At 46.4% G+C, this 21,581-nt stretch overlaps 1 protein-coding gene across 7 annotated transcripts in view; it reads left to right on the top strand.

Moving 5' to 3' along the window:
• Positions 1-11,246, top strand: part of OGDHL (oxoglutarate dehydrogenase L) — a 99,596-nt gene extending 88,350 nt beyond the window's left edge. For 5 of the 7 annotated variants that reach the window (XM_014601722.3, XM_059729799.1, XM_006270165.3 and 2 more), the window contains 6 exons: positions 4,541-4,612; positions 5,711-5,836; positions 6,746-6,818; positions 9,348-9,511; positions 9,939-10,093; positions 11,038-11,246. In XM_014601722.3, coding sequence (XP_014457208.1) covers positions 4,541-4,612; positions 5,711-5,836; positions 6,746-6,818; positions 9,348-9,511; positions 9,939-10,093; positions 11,038-11,161 — 714 coding nt within the window. In that variant the 3' untranslated portion in view covers positions 11,162-11,246. Of the gene's footprint in view, positions 1-4,540; positions 4,613-5,710; positions 5,837-6,745; positions 6,819-9,347; positions 9,512-9,938; positions 10,094-11,037 lie in introns of those variants that run through there. The other 2 variants (XM_019497215.1, XM_059729800.1) reach the window with 2 other exon arrangements.
• Positions 11,247-21,581: the final 10,335 nt, after the last annotated feature.

Genomic DNA, 21,581 nt, shown 5'->3' with positions numbered 1-21,581 from the left:
TTTATTAAATTGCATCCTATTTCTCTCTGCCCATTGATCCAACCTGTCGGTCAGCCTGAATCTGCTCCCTGCCCTCCGGTGTACTAACTTTGCCTCATAACTTGCTATCATCAGCAAACTTGGAGAGGGTGCTCTCCATACCCTCGTCCAAATCGCTGATGAAGATATTGAATGATATCGGTCCAAGGACCGAACCCTGCGGGACCCCACTGCCCACCTCCCTCCAGGCCGAGAAGGAACCATCCACCACCACTCTCTGGGTGCGGTCCCTAAGCCAGTTGGCCACCCACCTGACCGTGTAGGCGTCCACTCCTCAGTGTGCTAGCTTCCCAATGAGGATAGGGTGCGAAACTGTGTCGAAGGCCTTCCTAAAGTCCAGGAAGATGACATCAGCCTTGGCTCCCACATCCAGGCGGTGCGTGATCTGGTCATAGAAGGCTACAAGGTTTGTCAGGCAGGATCTACCTGTGACAAACCTGTGCTGGTTTCCCCTCAGCATCGTTTCCCCTGCTGGGCCTACACAAATGTGTTCTTTGATTATTTTCTCTAGCATTTTCCCAGGAATAGAGGTAAGACTGACTGGTCTTAAGTTACCTGGCTCATCCCTTCTCCCTTTCTTGAAAATGGGCACCACGTTAGCCCTTCTCCAGTCCTCAGGGACCTGGCCGGAGCACCACAAGTGCTCGAACAAGCTGTGCCAGCAGCTCAGCTATGACACTGGCCAATTCTTTCAGCAGCTGTGGATGGAGGTCATCCAGGCCTGCTGACTTGTACTCATTCAGCTCCTCCAGGAGCTCCTTAACCATTTCAGAACTAATTGTAGGCGGACTGGTGCCATGTGGACATCCATCAATGATCGAGCTGGGGGAATTGGCTTGGTCGGTACATAAAAATACTGAAGTGAAGAACTCATTGAAGAGCTCTGCTTTTTTCCCCGCGTCAACCACCAACTGTCCTGATTTGTCCTGCAGGGGCCCTATGTTGCTCTGAGCTTTCCTTTTGCCCGCTATATACCTGAAGAAGGACTTTTTATTGTCCTTGATTGTTGAAGCCAGCCTGAGCTCAAGCCTTGCTTTGGCCTGTCTAACTGATTCCCCGCAATAGCACGCCAGGGAGATATATTCCTCCTTGGTGGCTGCTCCCTGGTTCCATTACCTATACATCTCTTTCTTTGCCCTCAGGCTCTCCTGGAGTTCCCTGTTCAGCCAAGGGGGCTTTTTTGCCCCCTTACCTCCCTTCCTACGTAATGGGATAGACTCCTTTTGAGCCCCAAGGATCACTCCCTTGAGATACCTCCAACCCTCCTGGACCCCCATATGCTCTATGTTCTTGAGTTGCATCCCTTCACTAACTAGCCTTCTAAGCTTGCTAAAGTTGGCCCTTCTGAAGTCCAGCACCTTAGCCCCACTAGTTACTTTACTCACCCTTCGCTGGATAATGAACTCAACCAAGTGATGGTCACTATCTCCCAGGCTACCATGAACTTGCATGTTCCCCATGAGATCATCCCCTGTTGCTAAGACCAGGTCAAGCAAGGCGCTACCCCTGGTGGGACTAGACACCACCTGGGTTAGGTGGAGGTCCTGCACACAGTGTAAGAACCTCCACGAGCAGCTTGTTTCGGCTGTCTGCTCCTCCCAGCAGATATCTGGATAGTTTAGATCTCCTGTGACCACCACCTCCCTCGCCTGTGTGGCGTCTACTAGCTGCCCAGAGAATACATCGTCTAGCTCTTGATCCTGATGAGGAGGCCTGTAGTAGACCCCCACAACCAAGTCCTTTTCCCCTGGCCCCCCCTGGATCCTGACCCATAATGCCTCAGTGTTCCCCTCCTCCACCCCCGCCTTAATGGTGGAAGACTGCTCCTTAACATAGAGTGCTAACCCCCCACCTTTTTTCCCCACTCTGTCATGCCTATGCAACCTATAGCCCTCAATGCCTACCGCCCAGTCATGTGTAGAATCCTACCATGTCTCGGTTAGTCCGACTAGGTCGTACTGGGTGCTAGCAAGCAAGAGTGCGAGCTCCTCCTGCTTGTTCCCCATACTCCTGGTGTTTGTATAAAGACATTTTAGTCCCCCAAAGGGGGCTCTTGGTGCCCCTGTGCCTTGATGGCGTGTGTTCCCTTTATTACTTACCTGGTGTGGTCTGGTGCCTTGTTTATGGCTTACCAACCCCTTAATACTTACCTGGTGTGATCTGGCATCTTGTTTGTGGTTTACCAGCCCTGGGCTCTCTTTGACTACCGGTTCCCTGACCTCCGTCGAGCCTAGTTTAAAGCTCTTCGGAGGAGATCAGCCAACCTGCGGGTGAACAGATACTTACCTGTGGGAGAGGGATGAAGATCATCATCTCCCAGGAAGCCTCCTCCCTGGAAGTTCTGGTCATGGCTGTGGAATCCAAAGCTCTCCTGAAGACACCAACTCTGGAGCTGCTAGTTGACTTCCTTGATGCGGGCACCCTGGCGTCTCCGGCTGCTGCCAACCAGAAGGATGGAGGAAAATACAACCTGCTCCCCAGTCTTCTTGAGGCTGTCTCCCAAGTCATGGAAGTCCTTCATGAAGCAGTCAGGGCTGGTCCTAGCCACATCGTTGGCTCCCACATGGACGAGGACCATGGGGTAGTAGTCAGGGGGCTTAATGAGAGCAGGAATCGCCTCAGTGATGTCCCTGATCTTAGCTCCAGGCATGCAGGAGACTTCTCTCGCCATAGGATCCGGTCGACAGATTGACCTCTCAGTGTCTCTCAGGATTGAGTCCCCACCACAATCACTTGGCGTTTCTTCTTCTGCCTGGGCAGTGATCTCCCAGCCTGCCCAGTAGGGGCTACAGGGATCACCACCTCTTCAGGAAAATGCTCCTCCTTTGTCTCCTCCATGGTTGTCAGGGCCCCGTATTTGTTCCCCACATGCAATGGGGAAGCAGACACTAGGCCCCACCACCTGCATCCAGAGGTGACTGTCCTCCACTCCCCTGCTGCAGACTCCTTGCATGGAATTTCACCCGTGGGCATCTGGAGCTGTAAGGAATGGAAATACCCGTCAATCACAGCCTCATCATCCCTAATCCCCCTTAGCCTGTTCACTGCCTCCTGGAGCTCCCTCACTTGCTCCTCCAAGACCCAAAGGTGGGCACATGAGGGACAGGTGAGGCCCGAAGGTGGGCACATGAGGGACTATGAAGGTACTGAGTGCTCTGAGGTCCCCCTTCCCTTCCTAGTATAGAGAGCAGAACATGTAAATTGCCATAGAAATTACCATGGAGTTGTCAGAAATTCAGCATGACTTCAGTTGAACAGATGGCAAGGGGTGATATGTAAAGGAGCAAGCCCTTGTTCAAACAGAATTAAGCACTAAAAGCCCTGAGAGAGAACAGCAGACATTATATGTGCTTCAGGGGTGGGGCGCTTTACTTAGAGCAGCTCCGAGAGCCACTCTAATTAAAACACCTGGAGTGTCTTGTGTATCAATGTCCCTGTGCTTCAAAATGGTGGTGGGAGCACTTTAACTAAAGCTTATTTGATGAGCATCCATGGCCATTTTGCAGCATGGGGATGCTGATATATCAGATGCAGAGGCTGGCTAGAACACGGTATTTACCACGCTTCAGCAGATTTGATTAATTGAGTCTTCTCCAACATGCTACAATTACAACGTGTTGGAGCAACCTCCGCGCTTGTATATAGGCATGGGAATATCTCTTTAGGATGGGATGCCTGTAATTTTCTCTGCCATGGAAGCTTTGCCTAATTTAAAAAAAAATCACCCGTACAAGGAGAGATGACTAACATTAGCAATATATTAAAATAAAGGAGCAGAATAGAGGCTGGATGGGCAATAGAGTCTGACTTATTCTGTCCCATCTGCCTCTCCTTTATTGTGAAGTCAAGCTAATTGTACTTACTTGGTCAGTAAAGTGTCTTCATTTCCTGAAAACGGTATCCACATGCTAGATACCTGAACTCTAGCACAGTGCAAAATCCTTATCAAGGATATCTAACGAATAGTTAGTTAGCTTACTTGTGCCAGCTAAAATTTAATCACGCTAAATGCATTGCAGTATTCATTCAGGGAACTGGTGGTTCAGGTTGTGTTCCAGCTGTTAGTGCCCTGGAGACATCATGTCTTACACATGCTGCTTGTTTTTAAGGGAACGTAAGTTTGGTTTCACTACCACACGTCACCCTCCTGAAATGGCAAGTAGGCTCTTGTCACAGATACCCCTCTGCTTTGCCCAAACATGTTGAATTAAGACAGAAATTATTGGTAGCTGCCTTGGATCAGGTAGCTGTGCCTGATCCAAACCTAGCTTAAAGCACTTACCATCATGGCTTTATTGAGGGGGGGAGCCTCTTGTTCATTTCTTCAAAGCCTCCCTCTTTTTTAGCTGTTGCTGTTACAATGCTTCTCTGCTTGAGAGGGTGGAGCAGCCTGGTCCAGTGCTGCTCTGTGATGATTAGGCTGACAGGAAGCATAAGTGCAATGAGTGATCTAGTCAGACATCTAAACTGTTGGCTGTTGTGTTTAAAATGTGATTACCAGGGCCCAGAGCATTCTTCAGCCAGGCCTGAGAGATTTCTGCAGATGAGCAATGATGATCCTGATGCTTATCCAGTAAGTAGACTTGTCAGCAGTAATGACTTTCCTTTGGCTTTCAGCTTTTCAGAGGTTTATTTTAAGCAGGGTTTTTGTTGGCTTTATCACATGAGAGATTTATTTATTGCCACCAAATAGCACTTAACTGTCTGTTCTGGGAGGAAATAATAAAGTTGGCTCAGGGAGAACGTTCTTATAGGACAACTAGTTGAAATATTGGGCTTTAGAATGGTATTCTACAGCTAATGATGAGATGCAATAGGTAGATCCTTTGGAAAAAATGGGTAGGGAGAGTGAGGAGTTGTTAAGAATTACACACATGCAGCTGCATTAAAAATACTTTTAACGTTGTAAATTCAGGCACTCAGAAGTTGGGGAGTGTCAGAAGTAAACTTGTCAGTGCTTTGTAACATGCTTTTCCACCCTAGTCCTTTTTCACTGGGGAACTCACTCCTGTGGCTCTACCCACTTGCAAGACCTACTTCCCTTGAGCATTTATAACTATCACACCATTAAATCGTGAATGCCAGTTGCAGCTTCCTTGTCCAGTCCCAGGGCCAGATTCTGATCCACCTATTAGGCATGTAAGTGGACTTATGCATCTAAGTGCAATTTTATTCTGGCCTCCTATTATGGTGCTGTCTCAAAGTATCAGGGAGTAGCAATTATAGACAAAGTTCAGCTTTGTTCCTATAGCCACTGGCTGGAACACAATCATTTGTTCTGTGGGGAAAGCATATGAACAGCGTAGTGAGAAGTTCAAATGTGTTTGCTAGGGAAGTAATCTTCAGAGTTTTTTGTTATTAAACTCCTAAGAAGCTTCTACTGAATACAAGTAAAAAGAGTCAAAGCCTGCTGAAATCAGTAGTTAGGGGATGCTTTTCATTGACTTCCGTGGGCTCTTGTTTAGAACTTGAGTGATGGAGGAGAAAGTATTGAACAGGTTTTTTGTTATGCATTTGTTAAAGCAGAGTTTGTAGCCTCTAGTGCTCCAGAACTGCTGTATTTCCTAGGTTTCAATGTTATGGATTTTGGTGTGCAAGGTAGGAAGTGGACAAGAGAGGGTGGAATGAAAAGGAAGGGAGACTTTTGATGCCTTTTTAATGCCTTATTTAGGAGTTTAGTGAACACTTTGAAGTTTCCCAGCTCTACGAGTGCAACTGGATTGTGGTGAACTGTTCAACTCCAGCCAATTATTTTCATGTCCTCAGAAGACAGATCTCACTGCCGTTCAGGAAACCAGTAAGTGGTCAGTTACCCTGCCTTCAAATTACAGTGAGCCACTTGAATTCAGGGTTTTGTTTTTATATTGACATACTACTCAGTAGAAGATGGACTTCAGTAAGAAACTTGAATGCATGCAAACTTTTTGGGGCAAGGTTTGGTTTTCTGGTCAGCTTTCCTTTCATGTGTTCAAACACCTGGCATGCTTTTTTAATCACTGATTCCAGGGATTCCATTGCTCGCATGGGTTGTGTGTATAAATTCTACTGCCTCTGGACACAGATGCTGGAGCTTGGAAAGCACATATGTCTGCACAGACAGTGCTATCTTCTGCTGACCTGGCTTTCATTTGTATCTGATCTGCACAGACATGTTTTTGCTCCAGTGCAGACACCTGGGGTAGATGTTGTTTCCTTGCATCTCATGATATGTACTGGTATGGTTCAGTCTACTCTTCAACTAGAACAGCTGTATAACGTACATTAGTGGTTCTTCTGCATTAGGGATTTCCATTTGTGTAGCTGTAACGCTGTTGGGTGAAGTTGAACCTGGGTACCCATAGAATTGAGATTTGGTACATTTACAATTCATTTGACAAAAGATTTGTCCAAAGCACTTGTTCAGTTTGAGATTTCTACTCTGTCTAGAACAAGGTCAAGCTACCACAGTGCTGTCACTGCCTTGCTTTTCTACCCTGGAGAGCCTGTAGTTGGAACTGAGATCCATTCTATGAACAGCCCCTTGGGTTACTCCAGTGGCTAGTTTTCTTTTTTCTTTGCTTAGCTTAGTCCTATGCACTGGGTAAACTTATATCAGTTCTAGGGTGTCACATGCAAGAACTATTTTTGTAGTGTTAATATTGCATGCGTGTGGAAGGTGATGAAGCTAGTAGCAGCCTCTGAGATTTGTAACAATTTGTTTTTACAGCTGATCATTTTGACACCCAAGTCACTGCTGAGGCATCCTGAAGCCAAATCCAATTTTGATGAAATGGTATCTGGTAGGTCCAGTTACAACATTTGTAGACACATTCATTTATGAGCAGTTAATCCTTAATACAGGACCCAGAGTGTTCATTCCACAGATAATGAACTTCCTAGGAGATCAAAACCCATTACTTCCACAGCAACTGCAAAGTGCACATGGAAAAGAAATCTCTCAGGATTTTGGAAGAGCCTGGATCCAAATAATTAATCTTCTCTTTAGTTTCAGTAACATCTCATAATTGCCTGTATAAAGTCCTCATAAGGCACCTTGTTCTAAACAATCCCCCACTTAATTTTTCTTCCAAGGAGTGACTTGTCACTTGCTTCCACTTTCAGTTCTGGACACCTTCTGTCCTGTTGCAAATTTAATTAAGGTACTAACCAGGAGAAGTGGAGAATTAAACGTCTGACAGCCTGAAGCTTTGCTGGACAGCACAGTGAGGCAGTAGTAGCTGTTGGCTATGTAGGATGCAGGCATGCAACTCTCTTACTATAGGATTTTACTGGGCACGTCTACACATGATGAATTAAGGTGCTTTAGCCCAACTTAAGGCACATTAAAGGCAGGTGACTACATGTGCGTGCCTTTAATACACCGTAAAATGGCAATTTTAGGCTACTTGCGCCTAAATTTGATACCTGCAAAAGCAAGTATCAACTTTAGGCACGAATAGCTAACATGCATTAACACATGTGTGGATGCGTTAAAACGCATTAACGCTGTGTATGGACTGACGTGGGACTAACTTCCCACGTCAGTCCATGCACACAGTGTTAATATGCTTTAATGTGCGCATGGGTAGATGCAAGCCTAAATTGCCTTAATGCACATTAAATGTAGGTACGCCTAAATGTGTAGATATGCCCACTCTGTATTAAATTTTCTCTGTGGTAAGGAATGGATGCATGACCAGCTTTTCCAAGCTAGCTGCATGCAGTAGGTTTGTTACAGTGCTTGGCCCCTGGGTAGAGGAGGAGCTGGTTTACATTGAGTAAAGGGCTATCTTAAGATGAAACCGACTGACTAGGGGAGCAGACACTTGACCATGATACCAGTGTACCTTTAAACAAGCTAACTTAAATGCATTTACAGTTACCTCTCAGAAGAGGAGGAGTAACTTGACCATAAGTGGGCCAAACCTGAGCCAGGGTAATGTGTGTTAATTATTCTTCTGCAGTAATTCTGTTTTTAGAGTAAGAGTCTGCTGGTGTCAGTTATATGCTAGTTCAGGTTTTGTCTACATCGATCTCACAAAATCCCGTTACTAAAGGCAAAACAGGTGACTGTGTGTTTCCTGTTGTGCCTAGTAACGAGATTCAATAAGATATGCTTACTTTGTGAGCTGTCCCAGGATAGCTGCTTGTGTGCCCATTCCTAATTTGGTGTTACTTGTATTTGGCATACAGAACCAATGTAAATTAACCAAGTTAGGTGTTTGTCTGTCCCCTTACTATTTACTTTCCATACTTATTCTGTATTAATCCATGGTAGTGGCCAAAGGTTCTAGTTCAATATTCAAATAGACGTACTTGAATGTTGTTACTGTAAGTGAATACAAAGGGTTAAGTATATTAGCTCGCCACCTTGCTTGTTTTTTTTTTTTTTTTTTTATTAAAGTGTGCAGGCTGAAAGGAGGAGGCTGGCTCCATAAAGCACAGATTCATAGTTGTCTTAAAATGTGAACTCTGCTCAGTCAGACTAGATAAGTTGGACATAAATCAGTTTTTTCATGCATTTGAATCTATTCTTCTCTGTAAGATAAATGGTGCAAACAGGACTTTATTTTCCTGGTATGTGGGTGTGTTGCATTGGTTCAGACTTGGAGGTCAATGCTACTTTTTGGCACCTCATGGTTGGTTGAGACAGGAATAGCTGTAATCAGTTTTAGGAGTGAAAGATGGAAAAGGCCTGTAAGACCAAGTCTATCTCCCTGCCCATGCAGGATTGCCCCTGTTGTGCACTCTAGTTTTGTGTGTCCCTAGCAAAAGTTTCATCCAAGTCTCTTGAGACATGTTCAGAGGGAGAATACATCTTACTCTCGGGTAGTTTTGTGATATACAGTCTAAATTGTATTACATAGTTATTTCCATTACTGGTTTCGTGTCTCCTTTTTCCAGATAATCCTCTTTTAATGTCTCAAACAGAAGGCTTTGATCACACAAAGAGGCTAGTAACATAGTCTTAATATTTCACTGGAATATAAAATAGAAGGTGGCATGTGGAGAATGTAACTTAAGTCATTCTAAAATTTCTTTATTTCAGACTTAAATGCAGAATTAACAGATGTTTTTCTTACTTGATGGCATGCCCTGTTAACATATATCCATGTCAGCAATGAAAGGGTATTAAGTCCAGTCTACGGCACACAAAATGTAGATAAAAACAGGAGTCCAGTGCATGCCAAAAGAGAAATTGGTGTTTAAAATCTGCTTTCAGGAGAGCTGGGATAAGCTGCTCATCTTGTAATGGGCTGCCTTCTAGAGTGTGTTCAAATAAACGGTGTCAAAATAATTAATGTTAAAAGATCTTTTGGTATTAATAGGTATGAGCTTCAGACGAGTGATTCCAGAGGAAGGAATTGCAGTGGAAGTGCCGAATAAGGTTAAGCGGGTGATTTTCTGTACGGGGAAAGTGTACTATGATCTTCTTAAAGAGAGAAAAAACCAAGATTTGGAAGGACAAGTGGCTCTAACTCGACTAGAGCAGGTGAGTGTCCTGATCCTTACTGAAAAGAAGACTTTGTTTGTTTTCAGCCACAGATTGTAACTGAGCTAGCTTTTAAATTGTTTGTACTTGCCTGGCATGATGATGATATGTAGCGGTTGTATATAAGATCAGATTTTCAGAAACATTACTGCTTGTCTGCTTCACAAGGGGCTTAGGAGGATTAGGTAATTTTCCTATCTGTAAAATGGGGATTGTGGGATCAAGAAAAAAATGGCAAAACCATAATTAGAATTTGGTAGCTTCTGGCTCTAACCTCCATTACTCAGTCTGCTAGCTATAACTACTGTGTAGTTTCTAATAAATGGGTAGCAGTTCTACATAAATTTTGACATAATTTCTCTGTGATATCTGACCATGGAAAAGAGAGCTTTGCCATTTATCTTTCAGTGTCCATTCTCCTTTTCAGATCTCTCCATTCCCCTTTGATCTGTTAAAGGAAGAGCTTGAGAGATATCCTGGAGCTGATCTAGTTTGGTGTCAGGAGGAGCACAAAAATAGTGGATTCTATGACTATGTGAAACCTCGTTTCCGCACTATTGTGAACCACACACGACCCATATGGTATGAAATATTAAATGACTGCTGTCTCTTCTGCACTACTGGTTAATGTACCTGCCAGTTGTGGAAAAATCAAATTCCGCCAAACTTGAAAGGTCTGAGTTTGGAATATAAGGGGAAGGGGAGAGATTAAAAACCTGTATCATTTCAGCAGCTATATCGCCAATGCATAAACATCACACTCCCTCCTCCAGTTTGTGTATACCCACCTTGCTTACCTCCTGTTACCTAGTGGATGCTTAAGCAGTAGAGCAGAATATTCTAATCCAGTCTCATGTCCTGAAGAGGGAGAGCCTGGAAATTTTCATTTTATTGTTATTTCTACTCCCTCTTCCCCACAGCATCTGTAAAACTGAGCTATTTTTCAGTTATACAGAAAAATCAATAGCAGCTTAACAGGCTAACAGCCTCGTGCTCCTCCTCTGCCTTTTTTATATTGCCTGGCTCTGTTGCATTTCCATTGTTTTTGAGGAACAGTCTTTCCTTGTAAAAATTCCATTCCATATCTTGGGTCTCACAGGAGATAGCTGTTGAATAGGTCATGATCTACGCATGTGATTATTCTTCTCTGAGCTTTTGTTTATTCCCGAACCATTGTAGGGTGACTGGAGGAGTGATTTGGGCTATCCCTAGTAAGGCTGAGTGTGTGCAACTAAGAAGAGCCACCTATACATAGACCCATACTGTCAAATAGCCCTCTTGGGCCACGTTCCAAGCTGGTGTAGATCAGCTCTATCAAAGGCCATAGAGTAGTTTTCATCGGGTCTTCTGTCTTAAACCTACAATAACACTGAATATCCAGGAGGGGCCATAATAGAATGCGTACATCTTCCTGACCCAAACTTAAATGCTACTAACTAGTTTCCATGTTCACTTTTTAAAGCAGCTTCAACATATTCTGTCTCTTTCCTCTCCTGTTATCCATCTAATTGTCTTGCATTGCGTAGGTATGTTGGCCGAGAACCAGCTGCTGCTTCTGCCACAGGTAACAAGAACACTCATATGGTGTCACTCAGAAAATTCCTGGACACGGCTTTCAACCTAGAGGCCTTTGAAGGAAAGATGTTCTGACTTCAGGGCACCAGTCCATCACCTGCATGGCATTATCATCAATTACTGCTTCCAAAGGAGAAAATAAAACTGAATGGGAAAACTACTAGGAATATTGGTTTTTGCTTTCTAAGAGGTTGCAAATAGACCTTTCCTGCTAAACCAGTGGGTAAACTAGAAATGAAGGAAGGAATGGAAGAAACTGCTACCTGGGATGTGTGAGTGTGTATAGGGAGATGGGTGTGTGTGTGACTGACCCCATGTGTAGGGCTGGTCTACTGGGGTAAAGAGGCCATGATACAGGAAGAAAACTTGAGGGTTGAGTAGTTTTGACAAAAATGTAGTAGCTCTTCGACATGGTAAAATTAGATGCATGTTCCTGTCTTAACCTGTATTGAAGAATTCTATCTCTAAGAAGGGGAATTACTATATTTTCTCTTACACTACACACGTGTACATAAGACATGTATCTTCTTTTAGAAAGACAGAATGAAGAGAAAAAAGAGTTTTCCCAAGTCCTGGCTGCATGGAACAGTGATGGAGCACTCGCCTTCCCTTTTTATACTCAGGCAGAATCTGGTTTTAACCCTGTCACAGCCACAGCTGAAATGGCAACATATTTTGGTCAAAAGTTACTGCTAATTCAGCAGTAGTTGTAAAAGGGTTAAAATTAGCTGCTGCTGAAGACTGGACTTCATTCCTCCCTCTACAGCCCATGGCTGGAGGCAAGTGAAAGAAGCAGCAGTAGTGGTTCCTTGCTTTTATCCTGGATAGAAAATCAGCTTCCCTGCTTAAGTTGTGTACCCCAGTTCTGGTGAGCTAATTTCTGGGAAAACAATGCATCTGGTATATGCATAAATATGGTAACCAGCAGCATTCTTGGCACTATGGATGAGGATTCCTGCCCTAAAGTGCTTCTTCACTAAATAGAAAAGCCCTCCACACAAAAGTGACTGGCTCATGGTATATTGCAACAGGAGTGTCAGCTTTGCTTATGTTGGAAGAAATCCACACCCAGGAAGAATCTAAGTAAAGGGTGAAGAAAAGTAAAGCAGCACGAGGCTCATGGAGCAGCATGAAGAAATAAAGGCCTGCCTGCCACTAGTGAGGCAGGAAGGCTGGCTGGAAAAAAAAAGTGAGAATAGAGGAGCAGAGGAAGGGATGGGCTTGTGGTAAAGGTGCTGGACTGGGATTCCAATACTTGTGGGTTTGGTTCCTGGCTCTGGTTGTAAATGAAAAGAGAATTGGAAGTGTTTAGGTGAGAGGGAAAGACTTTTTGGAGGACTTGTACTTGCTGTTAGGCCAAAAGCAGGAAAGGATTTCGTTCAGTTGGAATTTTTATTTAATATTTTTTATTTATTATTTTTTTAATAACCTGCTCCTTAAGATACTAACCGGCTTGGAATCTGAAATATGAACGTAAAAATTAACCATCCTTGACAATCCATCTGGTAGTCTGTAATAACAGCTGACATATAGCATGAATTCAGGCCCTGAGGGATTGAGCACTGAAAATATGACTGAAACAAGCTACTAGGCAGAGCCCTTATCTTCTGATCTGTGTGATTCTTTCAGGTATTCATAGGCATATGAAGCTGTTATAAATATCAGAGTGAAAATGTTTACAATTAAACTGATCATTATCATCTCATTTAATCAAAACTTGAATTTTTTTTATTTGAAAGCAGGATTATTTTCCCCTTGACTCAACTTGCTTATGGCATTACATGCCAGCGTTGGTACATTATGCCATGTACAGGGAAAGCAAATTCATTTGAAAAAGAGTTCTGTTAGGATAAGGACTGAATTGTTTCTTGAAACTCAATATTTTAGTCAGATAAAGGCAGATTCTTTCATTTCTAAACATGGCTTTAAGTCAAAACTATGTTTTGAGATGCATTGTTGGAAAAGGAACATTATTTTGCAGGTGTAAAATCACCTGCAGTGAAACTGCAAATATCTTCACTGACAACTTTGGCAGAATAACTGCACTTTGCTTTGGTACCCTATCTAAATTTACTCCCTAGACTTCACAGATTCACTTTAGCATTTCAAGCCTGACTGGAATACCTCTTTTCCATACCTTGCTTCTTCTTTAAGCTGAAGTGATTGGAATGAATGAAGAAGCCAGAGGAGGAGATGCAAGGCATCATAGAGGTGAGAGGAGGATTTGTGAGCAGGGAGGAGGTGGGGAAAAGTTCTGGAAGAAGGAGAAGGATCCTTTTGGAACAATTGGCATTTGACCTGCAAAGGCAGTACAAATACCAAGAGAGCTCAGACTTGGAGAACAATATCAATTAATTTTATATACTTGGCCTCTTTCGGATATGTAGAAATAATACCCTGTTATAGTTGTCGCAGGAAGTGCAGCAGCAGAATGGGACAATAACCCTGCATTCCAAAGTAAGGAAAACACTAAAAAGGACTCGAGGCTTAAGTACCTATAAATATTTACCACTGGCCTTTTGTTATAGCAGTTTTATTACAAGAAATGTGGGAACATACAGAAGTTGCTTTTTTTTTTTTTGCCATTTAAAGCATTTTATTGCCACGACTTAACAGAAGTACATGGCTTTACATTACGTTTAAGAAGGGGTACAGCATTTTAAACTAATCCTTGTTAAATGAAGTATTAAATTTGAAGCACTGTATTTTTACTGCACCTAAAATAACTTCTGTATGCTAGTCAAATTTCTGGCAATTCTGCCAATATCCCATGGGCTTTTCAAGCTTCCTTAGTGCTCCCCAGCACCACCAGGGGACCATGCACACCTACACCCACCTACGCACTAAGCCTGTGCAAATAGGGAAGTACTCGATTTGGATTTGGCCCCCTACCCCAGCCTGTCTCTCTCATCCCCTGATACCTCTATTTCCACTTTCACTGACTGGCTTCCTTGCCTGCATTGCATGCCAGCCTCTGGCTTCTTTACTATTCCTTCCATCCAGGAACAGCACACACACAGACCAACTGCAAATGCTTCCTCAGCTTGACAAAGCATTTTTCAACCTGAAAGCTGGCATCCCAGGCAGCTAAGCTGAGCTCACCAGGAGCCTCACCACTCCAATGCAACCAGCAAGCCTCAGGCCTGTCAAAGACATGATGGGTCTGGGCTTTCCCCAGCCAGGACTGTGTGTATGCGTGTGGTGGCTAGAGGTTATGGCACCTCCCACCAACCTTTCACCAGGGGGATTCTCAGTCCTGGCATTTCCTGGGTCTGCTGTGTCACCAGCAGTCCCACCAGGCCTCCCCAACCCTGGCAGAGTGCAGTTCTAGTGGTTATGCCCAGGACCTGGGGCCTCCTCCCTCCTGATAGCCCCAGCCCGTACTTCCAAGTTCACCCTGGCACAGAAGCTCAGCAGGGACATGGTCTTCCTTTGCTGGCTGGTGATGCAATGAGTGCTGCCTCCACCTCAGAGAGCAGGGCATTAACTGGTTAAAAAAATAAAACAGAAATAGGTGCAGACGGAGTGAGGTGGGTGGCACTCACTCCATCTGCAGGTGGAGCTTTGGGAAGCCCAGCAACGGGAGGTTCACCTTCAGGAACATCAGCTGCTCCACCAAACCAGGATCCAAGCAGGTGTGGTGGGTGTCACAACACATCCCCAGCAATGCTGAACACCTTCTCACTCAGAACACTGGTCGGTGGACAGGACAGGTGTTCGTGGGCAACTGTGGCCAGATCCTGCCGCATCTGGCTGCAGGTTGCCCAGTAGGCCAAGGGGTCGCAGAGCAGTGGCTCCATTTCCTCAATGAGATGGGTAGCCACTGAGGCCTTGGCGCTACCTGCCTGATGCTGGGGTATGGTGCATCTGGACCCCAACTTGGAAGCTGGGCCCTTGACCCACATTGGCAGCACCTGTCATAGAGGAGACTGGCTGGTGGATGGAGTGCTGGCATGGGGCAGGTTCTGCCTCTTCCACATCCCCCGGTCTCTGCCCTTCTGCCTCCCTGACTCTTCCCCAGGACCTCCATCCAGTGATCTAGGGTTTTGTTGGTGTGCACACCCCCTTCACCCTTGGGTCACAAATGGCTACTAGCATGTGGACCATACTGGACTGTAATGGATCCAGCCGTTTCCTGATGCCCTCCTTCAGCCACCTCACCAGTGCCTGCACCTCTGGTGACACCGGCTTGCCCCAGCCAGGGGCATTGATCCCCTGTGTCATGACCCAAAGGGTATGATTTTGTGTGTGCTTCGGCATTGCAGAATTATTTCCTGCTACATGGAGCTTTCTTTGCATGGTGCAATTCTCAGTTGCATAGAGAAAACCCCGGTGCAAAGGAGTTCCCGCCATTCGCATGTAAATTTGTGTCCCACTATTGGCTGTTTCTAAATTATTCCCACGTGGTGGCTAGCGATTGGCTTGCTAGCTGTATAAGAGGCTAGAGCAGTTTTCGCCCAAGTTGGAGGACTCCACAACCATCTCGTGGAGGAGGAGAAGGAGGACTTCACATCTCGTGAAGAACTCTAAGCGCGCTGTGGAGCTTAACGAACCCAGCATGTGCCTTAAGAAGGATGTAGGGGCCTGATCAACCTCTAGCCTCTCCCCGTCGCTGCCTGATCCCTCGACGTACCCTTCCCTGCGCGCTTTCGTGGAGAGTCACCTTTCAGACTCTCATTGTGGTATCCAGAGCTCTTCTCGGGTTATTTCGTCCGGTTGATTCGACGGGCTCGCGGTTCTAGAGCTCTCAGCCGGCCTTGGACCAGAGTTCGCGGTTAGAACTCTTGTCCGCTCTTCTTCTTTCCTATCTGTAACTGCAACGCAAGCAAGTTTTCCTGCCTGCACCGCGACCATCTATGGTGTAAGTAAAATAATCTTTAATCAACCTCTACGCGTCCGTGCCTAATTCTAGTCTGCCGTGCCGAATTCCCCGACCCACGTGCCAGGGCTGCTGGCCACAGCCCGCCGCGCGCCCCCGAAAGCCTCAGACCGCTCCTGGCCCGCACACCCTGGAACTTCTCCATTTGGCTCTGAAGTTCCCTTACTATGGGGATCACCTGGCTAAGGAGGGCATAGGCAGTGCTGAGGGTTTTGGTGGCCATGAGGACCACCAAGATCTGGGATGGTATCACACAGCCCTGTTAAGGGGACTGCTGATCTTAATCTCCCCAAGCAAGGCCATATCATAGATGGCCTTCTGTTACTCCACCAGCCTTTCCAGCATCAGGTACATGAAGTTCCACTGAGTCTCCACATCCTGCATGATTTTGTGCTGTAGGATGCTCAGCTCTGCCTGTTTCTCCCACAGCATCTTGCCCCCCTTGATGCTCTGGTGGAAATAGCCTGCCACCTTCCTGCAGGTTGAAATCAGCTGGGTGGTAGTGATGGCACTATCACTAGCAGCCCTGTCACTCACCAAAGCATCCCTAACTATGAGGTACAGCTTGTGCGCCACACAGCGGATGCCAACAAAGTTGACATCACAGACAGCCTTGAGCATATTGGCCCCATTGTTGGCGACTATGAACCTGCGGGTGAGCTTGCCCTGCACAATGAGCCACCCCTGCACCATGCAGTTTATGACCACCATAATCTCCCTTGATGTGTGGGACTCATCCATCACCTCAGCTTGAAGGAGAGTCCACGAATGGCCTAACTGATTGCACCAGTGCCTTTTAGGGAGAGGTAGGTGTGATCTCCACCCCGGCTGCTCCAGATGTCAGAGGTGAAGTGCAAAGCTACCTGTGGCCCTGCCTTCCGCAGCTCCTCCCTCAAGTGCTCCCTGCATGTCTTAGAGGGAGGGCACCACCATCCTGCTAAAGGTGGTGCATGTGGGAACTTGGTAGGAGAAGGGGTGGCCATCCAGAGCAAGCATCTCCCCAATGCTCTTGGTGACCTTGCTCACCCTTGCAATGTGCCCCCCTCTGTCTGCAGCTTTCCCCAACCACTTCAGGGTGGCCTGCCTCTGCTTTGGGGGGATGGGGGCTTTGGAGCGAGCAGGGGACTTCGCTTTGGGCATACTCATGCTGGTGCCAGGCTGAGGAGGAAGAAGTGCAAGGGGGTGCTGCCTCCTCGGATGCAGCAGCATCGCCGTGGTGGTGAAGTGTTTCACCTCCTTGCCCTGGCTGATCTGCCTTTGGCAGTGCTGGCAGATAGCATACTTGGGATTATTTGTCATCTCAAAATGATCCCACACTACACTACTCCTCTGCTTCTGGGTTGAGGGTGGGGATCCTGCCTTATCCCCTCCTCAGTAGGCAGAGGCACAACAACAGAAGCTGACTCAGCTGAGCCACTTGCATCCACAACCTACTATCCAATCCCTTTTAAGAACAGAAAGTAGCAGGAGACTGACTAGGTAGGAAGCCAAGCCAGTCCAGTACCTTTCAAACACTTGTTCAGGCAGAAACAGCTCATAAAAGGCACAGAAAGCCTGCGGAGGGAGGTTTATATGCTGTTTTTACATCCCACCTCCAGAGCACTGTGATTGGAAGGGGACTCAAGGAAAGAACACAATCACTGGCCAGCTAGAAATGTCAGTCTTTCCCCCCTTGCTCCCCCTCCCTCTTCTCAGTTTTTCTTCCCCTGAAAGACTGCCTTCTGACTCTTTTCCAAATAGATTTGGAGCTTCTGAATCAATTCAGAGTTCTTTTTCTTCTCCTGATTCAATTTGGATTTGGTGATTTGGTCTCTGAATCGGGCCGAATCTTCTCTGAATTGAATTGTGGACTGAAGCTTCGCACACCCCTACTATGCATTCACCCTGAGACCCTGCGTGGGTCCCAGAGGCTTGGAGCTGTGAAGCATACCCTGCCTGCTAGCCTGGATGGTGCAAGGAGGCTCAGACGTTCCCCACCACACACACCAAACGCTGCACTTCTGTCATGTCTAAGAGTGCTGTAACTTATTATAATGCCTTAAAAAGTGCTCTAAATTACAGCACTGTATGCCATACATGCAGCACTTGTCTACACACCCTAAATGTCAGAATACTACTGCCTACATTTCTTCCCCTGCTACTGGGGGCACTTAGAGGAGAATGTGATTAGAAAGTTGGCATGGATTCACCAAGGGCAAGTCATACCTGACCAACCTGATTGGCTTCTATGATGAGTAACTAGCTCTGTGGATGTGGGGAAACCAGCAGGAATAATATATCGATTTTTAGCAAGGCTTTTGATACGGTTTTCTACAGCATTCTTGCAAGCAAGTTAAGGTTAAGTATGGGTTGGATGAATGGACTGGAAGGTGGATAGAAAGCTGGTTGGATCATCAGGCTCAACAAGTATGAATCAATGGCTTGATGTATAGCTGGCAGCTGGTATTAAGTAGAGTGCCCTGGGGATCAGTCCTAGGGGCCAGTTTTTTTTCAATATTGTCATCAACCACCTGGAAGATGAAATGGATTGCATCCTCTCTATGTTTACAGATCATGCCAAGCTGGAGTGGGGTGGTGGGGAGTAGATATGGTGGAGGGTAGGGCTAGGATTCAGAGTGATCTAGATCAGGCTTGTCCAATATACGGCCTGCGGGCTGCCATGTGGCCTGCCAAGCCATTTTATCTGGCCCGTGGTGGCAGTGGCGCCGCCACAGCAGAGCGTGGAGCTGCTGTTGCCGCTGCGGAGCCATGGCAAGGTGGGGCAGCAGCGAGGCGAGGTGGGCAGTGCCGGCCCGTGGGTCCCAGCCGGCAGCGAAGGGTGGGGAGCTGCTTACCCCCGCGGGGTCAGGCTCATCAGTGAGCCAGGTCCTGCCACCGCTGCCCCGAGCGCTGCACGGCGTGGGGCTGCCCCAGCCGCGCCTGATTAGACAAGCTGGGGCAGCGTGTGCAGCTTCTTCTCTGGCTCCGCCCCTTGCCCCCAGCATGTGGCCGGGGAGCTGCTGCATGGCCCGTGTCCTGCCCATCCTGCGTGGTGGATGGAGGCACGGGTAAGTTCCTGCGCAGAGCTGGGGGTGCCTTGGGGCCAGGCCAGGGCTGCGGGGTGCATAGTTGCCGGAGCCGGGCTGGGAGGGAGGCAGGAGGAGCCCGGCCCAGAGGCGCTCTATGTCCAGCCACAACTGGGGATCCTAATGCCCCAGCCCTTATTAAAAGTGGGAGCTGCTAGTCTGGTGCACCGTGAGGACCACACTAGATGCACTTTGCTCAAAAGCAGGCTGCCAGCAATTGAATCAGTGGAATCTTATGAGGGTGAGAGGCTGCATGCAGGTCCCTTGACACTTTGGTGGGCTAGTGTTGCCTGTATGTGTGTTGGGTGTGGGTGCAGGGTTCCATATGTGAGGGCAGTATTGGGGTGAAAGGGTCAACAAGGAGTATGCGTGTGGGGGGATTCATAGTGATGGGGGGGTTGGGTGTGGGTGTAGGGATGAATAGGGGGTGCATGTAGGGAAGGGTATAGGGAGCATGTGTGTGGGGGGGATTAGGGGGTGTTGGGAACACCTGTAGGAATGAGTAGGGAGGTGCGAAGGGAGCACATCTTTGGATGGGCTTCCCTAGCAGTCAAGTTTCATGTTGCCATCAATCTCTGTGTAGAAAAGGGCAATTTATTTTAAGACTGGATGATGCTGACAAGCCCTTCTGATGTTGCTATTTAAATTATGGTCAACATTTAAAACCAGGGTTTTATTATGTAACTTTTAGTCATAACTAGTTATTAATTCTATAACAGTCAATCTTCCTGAAGATTATTCTCAAAAATGCCCATATTTTGTTGCTTTGATTAGATTCCACTCTGGCTGATATCTGTTCCTCATCTGATCTGTTGACTTGCATTATGCTTCTTTCATTCACTGAGAAGTGAGTAGAAGTGAAAGTGTTTATTTTAGTCAAGTGTTTGGTATTATTTCATTCTTGCTTTTATATTGTTTTTATTTTGGATTTTAAACCACATTTCCAGACCCATTTCATTGTCACTTCCTGCAACTTCACTGGTGTCAAAGGTCACGTGACATCACTTCCTGATGTGATACCACTTCCTGTGAGGTCTTTGAATATGGCTCGCTGGCCCACTAGGTGATAAAAAGTTCATGATCCGGCCCCACATTCAAAAAGGTTGGACACCCCTGATCAAGACAAATTGGAGGATTAGGCCAAGAGAAATGTCATGAGGTTCAGTGAGGACAAGTGCAAAGTCTTGAATTTAGGATGGAAGAAACCCATGCACCACTACAGGCTTGGGACCAGCTGGCTAAACAGCAGGTCTGCAGGAAAGGACCTAGACGTTACAGTGAACAGTAAGCTGGATATGACTCAGTGTGCCCTTGTTGCCAAGAAGGCTAACAGTATGCTGTACTGCATTGGTAGGAACATTGCCATCAGATTGAGGGAAGTAATTATTTCCCTCCTATTCTTATTGGTAAGGCCTGTGTCCAGTTTTGGGCCCCCCACTACAGAAAGGATGTGGAGAACTTGGAGAGAGTCTAGCAGAAGGCAACAAAAATGGTTCAGGGGCTGGGGCACATGACTGGAGAGGCTGAGGGAACTGGGCTTATTTAGTCTGCAGAAGAGAAATTGAGGGGGGATTTGATAGCAGCCTTTAACCACCTGAAGGGTGATTCCAAAAAGGATGGTGCTAGACTCTTGTCAGTGGTGACAAATGACAGAACAAGAAGCAATGGTCTCAAGCATCTTTGAGAACTCCTGGCACTCTGGTGTAGTGCCCGAAGACTGGAAGAAGGCCAATGTGGTGCCTATCTTCAAGAAAGGGAGGAAAGTGGATCTGGCAAACTATAGGCCCATCAGCCTGACTTCTATCCTGGGGAAGATCTTAGAAAAGTTTATTAAAGAGGCCATCTTTAACAGACTGGCCGACGCCAACATCCTGAGGGATAGTCAGCACGGGTTTGTAGCGGGTAGGTCTTGCTTGACCAATCTCATTTTCTCTTCTACATGCACCCCCTATTCAATCTCTTCTATGACCAGACGACCTATCACCTGGACAAGGGAGAAGAGATTGATGTTATATATCTTGACTTCAAAAAAGCCTTCAATCTGGTATCCATTGATCATCTCTTGATAAAACTGGCCAATTGTGGCCTTGGGTCCACCATGATCTGCTGGCTGGGAAATTTGCTCCGTGGTCGGACCCAGAGGGTGGTAATTGATGGAAGTCAATCGTCATGGTGCCCTGTGACCAGTGGGGTCCCCCAAGGCTCTGTCCTTGGACCCATATTGTTCATCTTCATTAATGATATGGACATTGGAGTCAGAAGCAGACTGGCCAAGTTTGCCGATGACACCAAACTTTGGGGCAAAGCATCCATGCTTGAAGACAGGAGGGTGATACAGGCTGACCTGGAGAGGCTCAGCAAATGGGAGGATGAGAACCTGATGGTGTTTAACACTGAAAAATGCAAGGTTCTCCACCTTGGGAGGAAAAACCTGCAGCATCCTTACAGGCTTGGCAGTGCTATGCTGGCTAGTACTACGGAAGAAAGAGACTTGGTGGTCACCATTGATCACAAAATGAACATGAGCCTGCAATGTGATGCTGCAGCTAGT

This window comes from Alligator mississippiensis, chromosome 6 (genome assembly GCF_030867095.1).
Source record: "Alligator mississippiensis isolate rAllMis1 chromosome 6, rAllMis1, whole genome shotgun sequence".
Lineage (NCBI taxonomy): Eukaryota > Metazoa > Chordata > Crocodylia > Alligatoridae > Alligator > Alligator mississippiensis.
The sequence above is the reverse complement of the archived record's forward strand: the minus strand, read 5'-3'. Positions and strand labels throughout refer to the sequence as shown.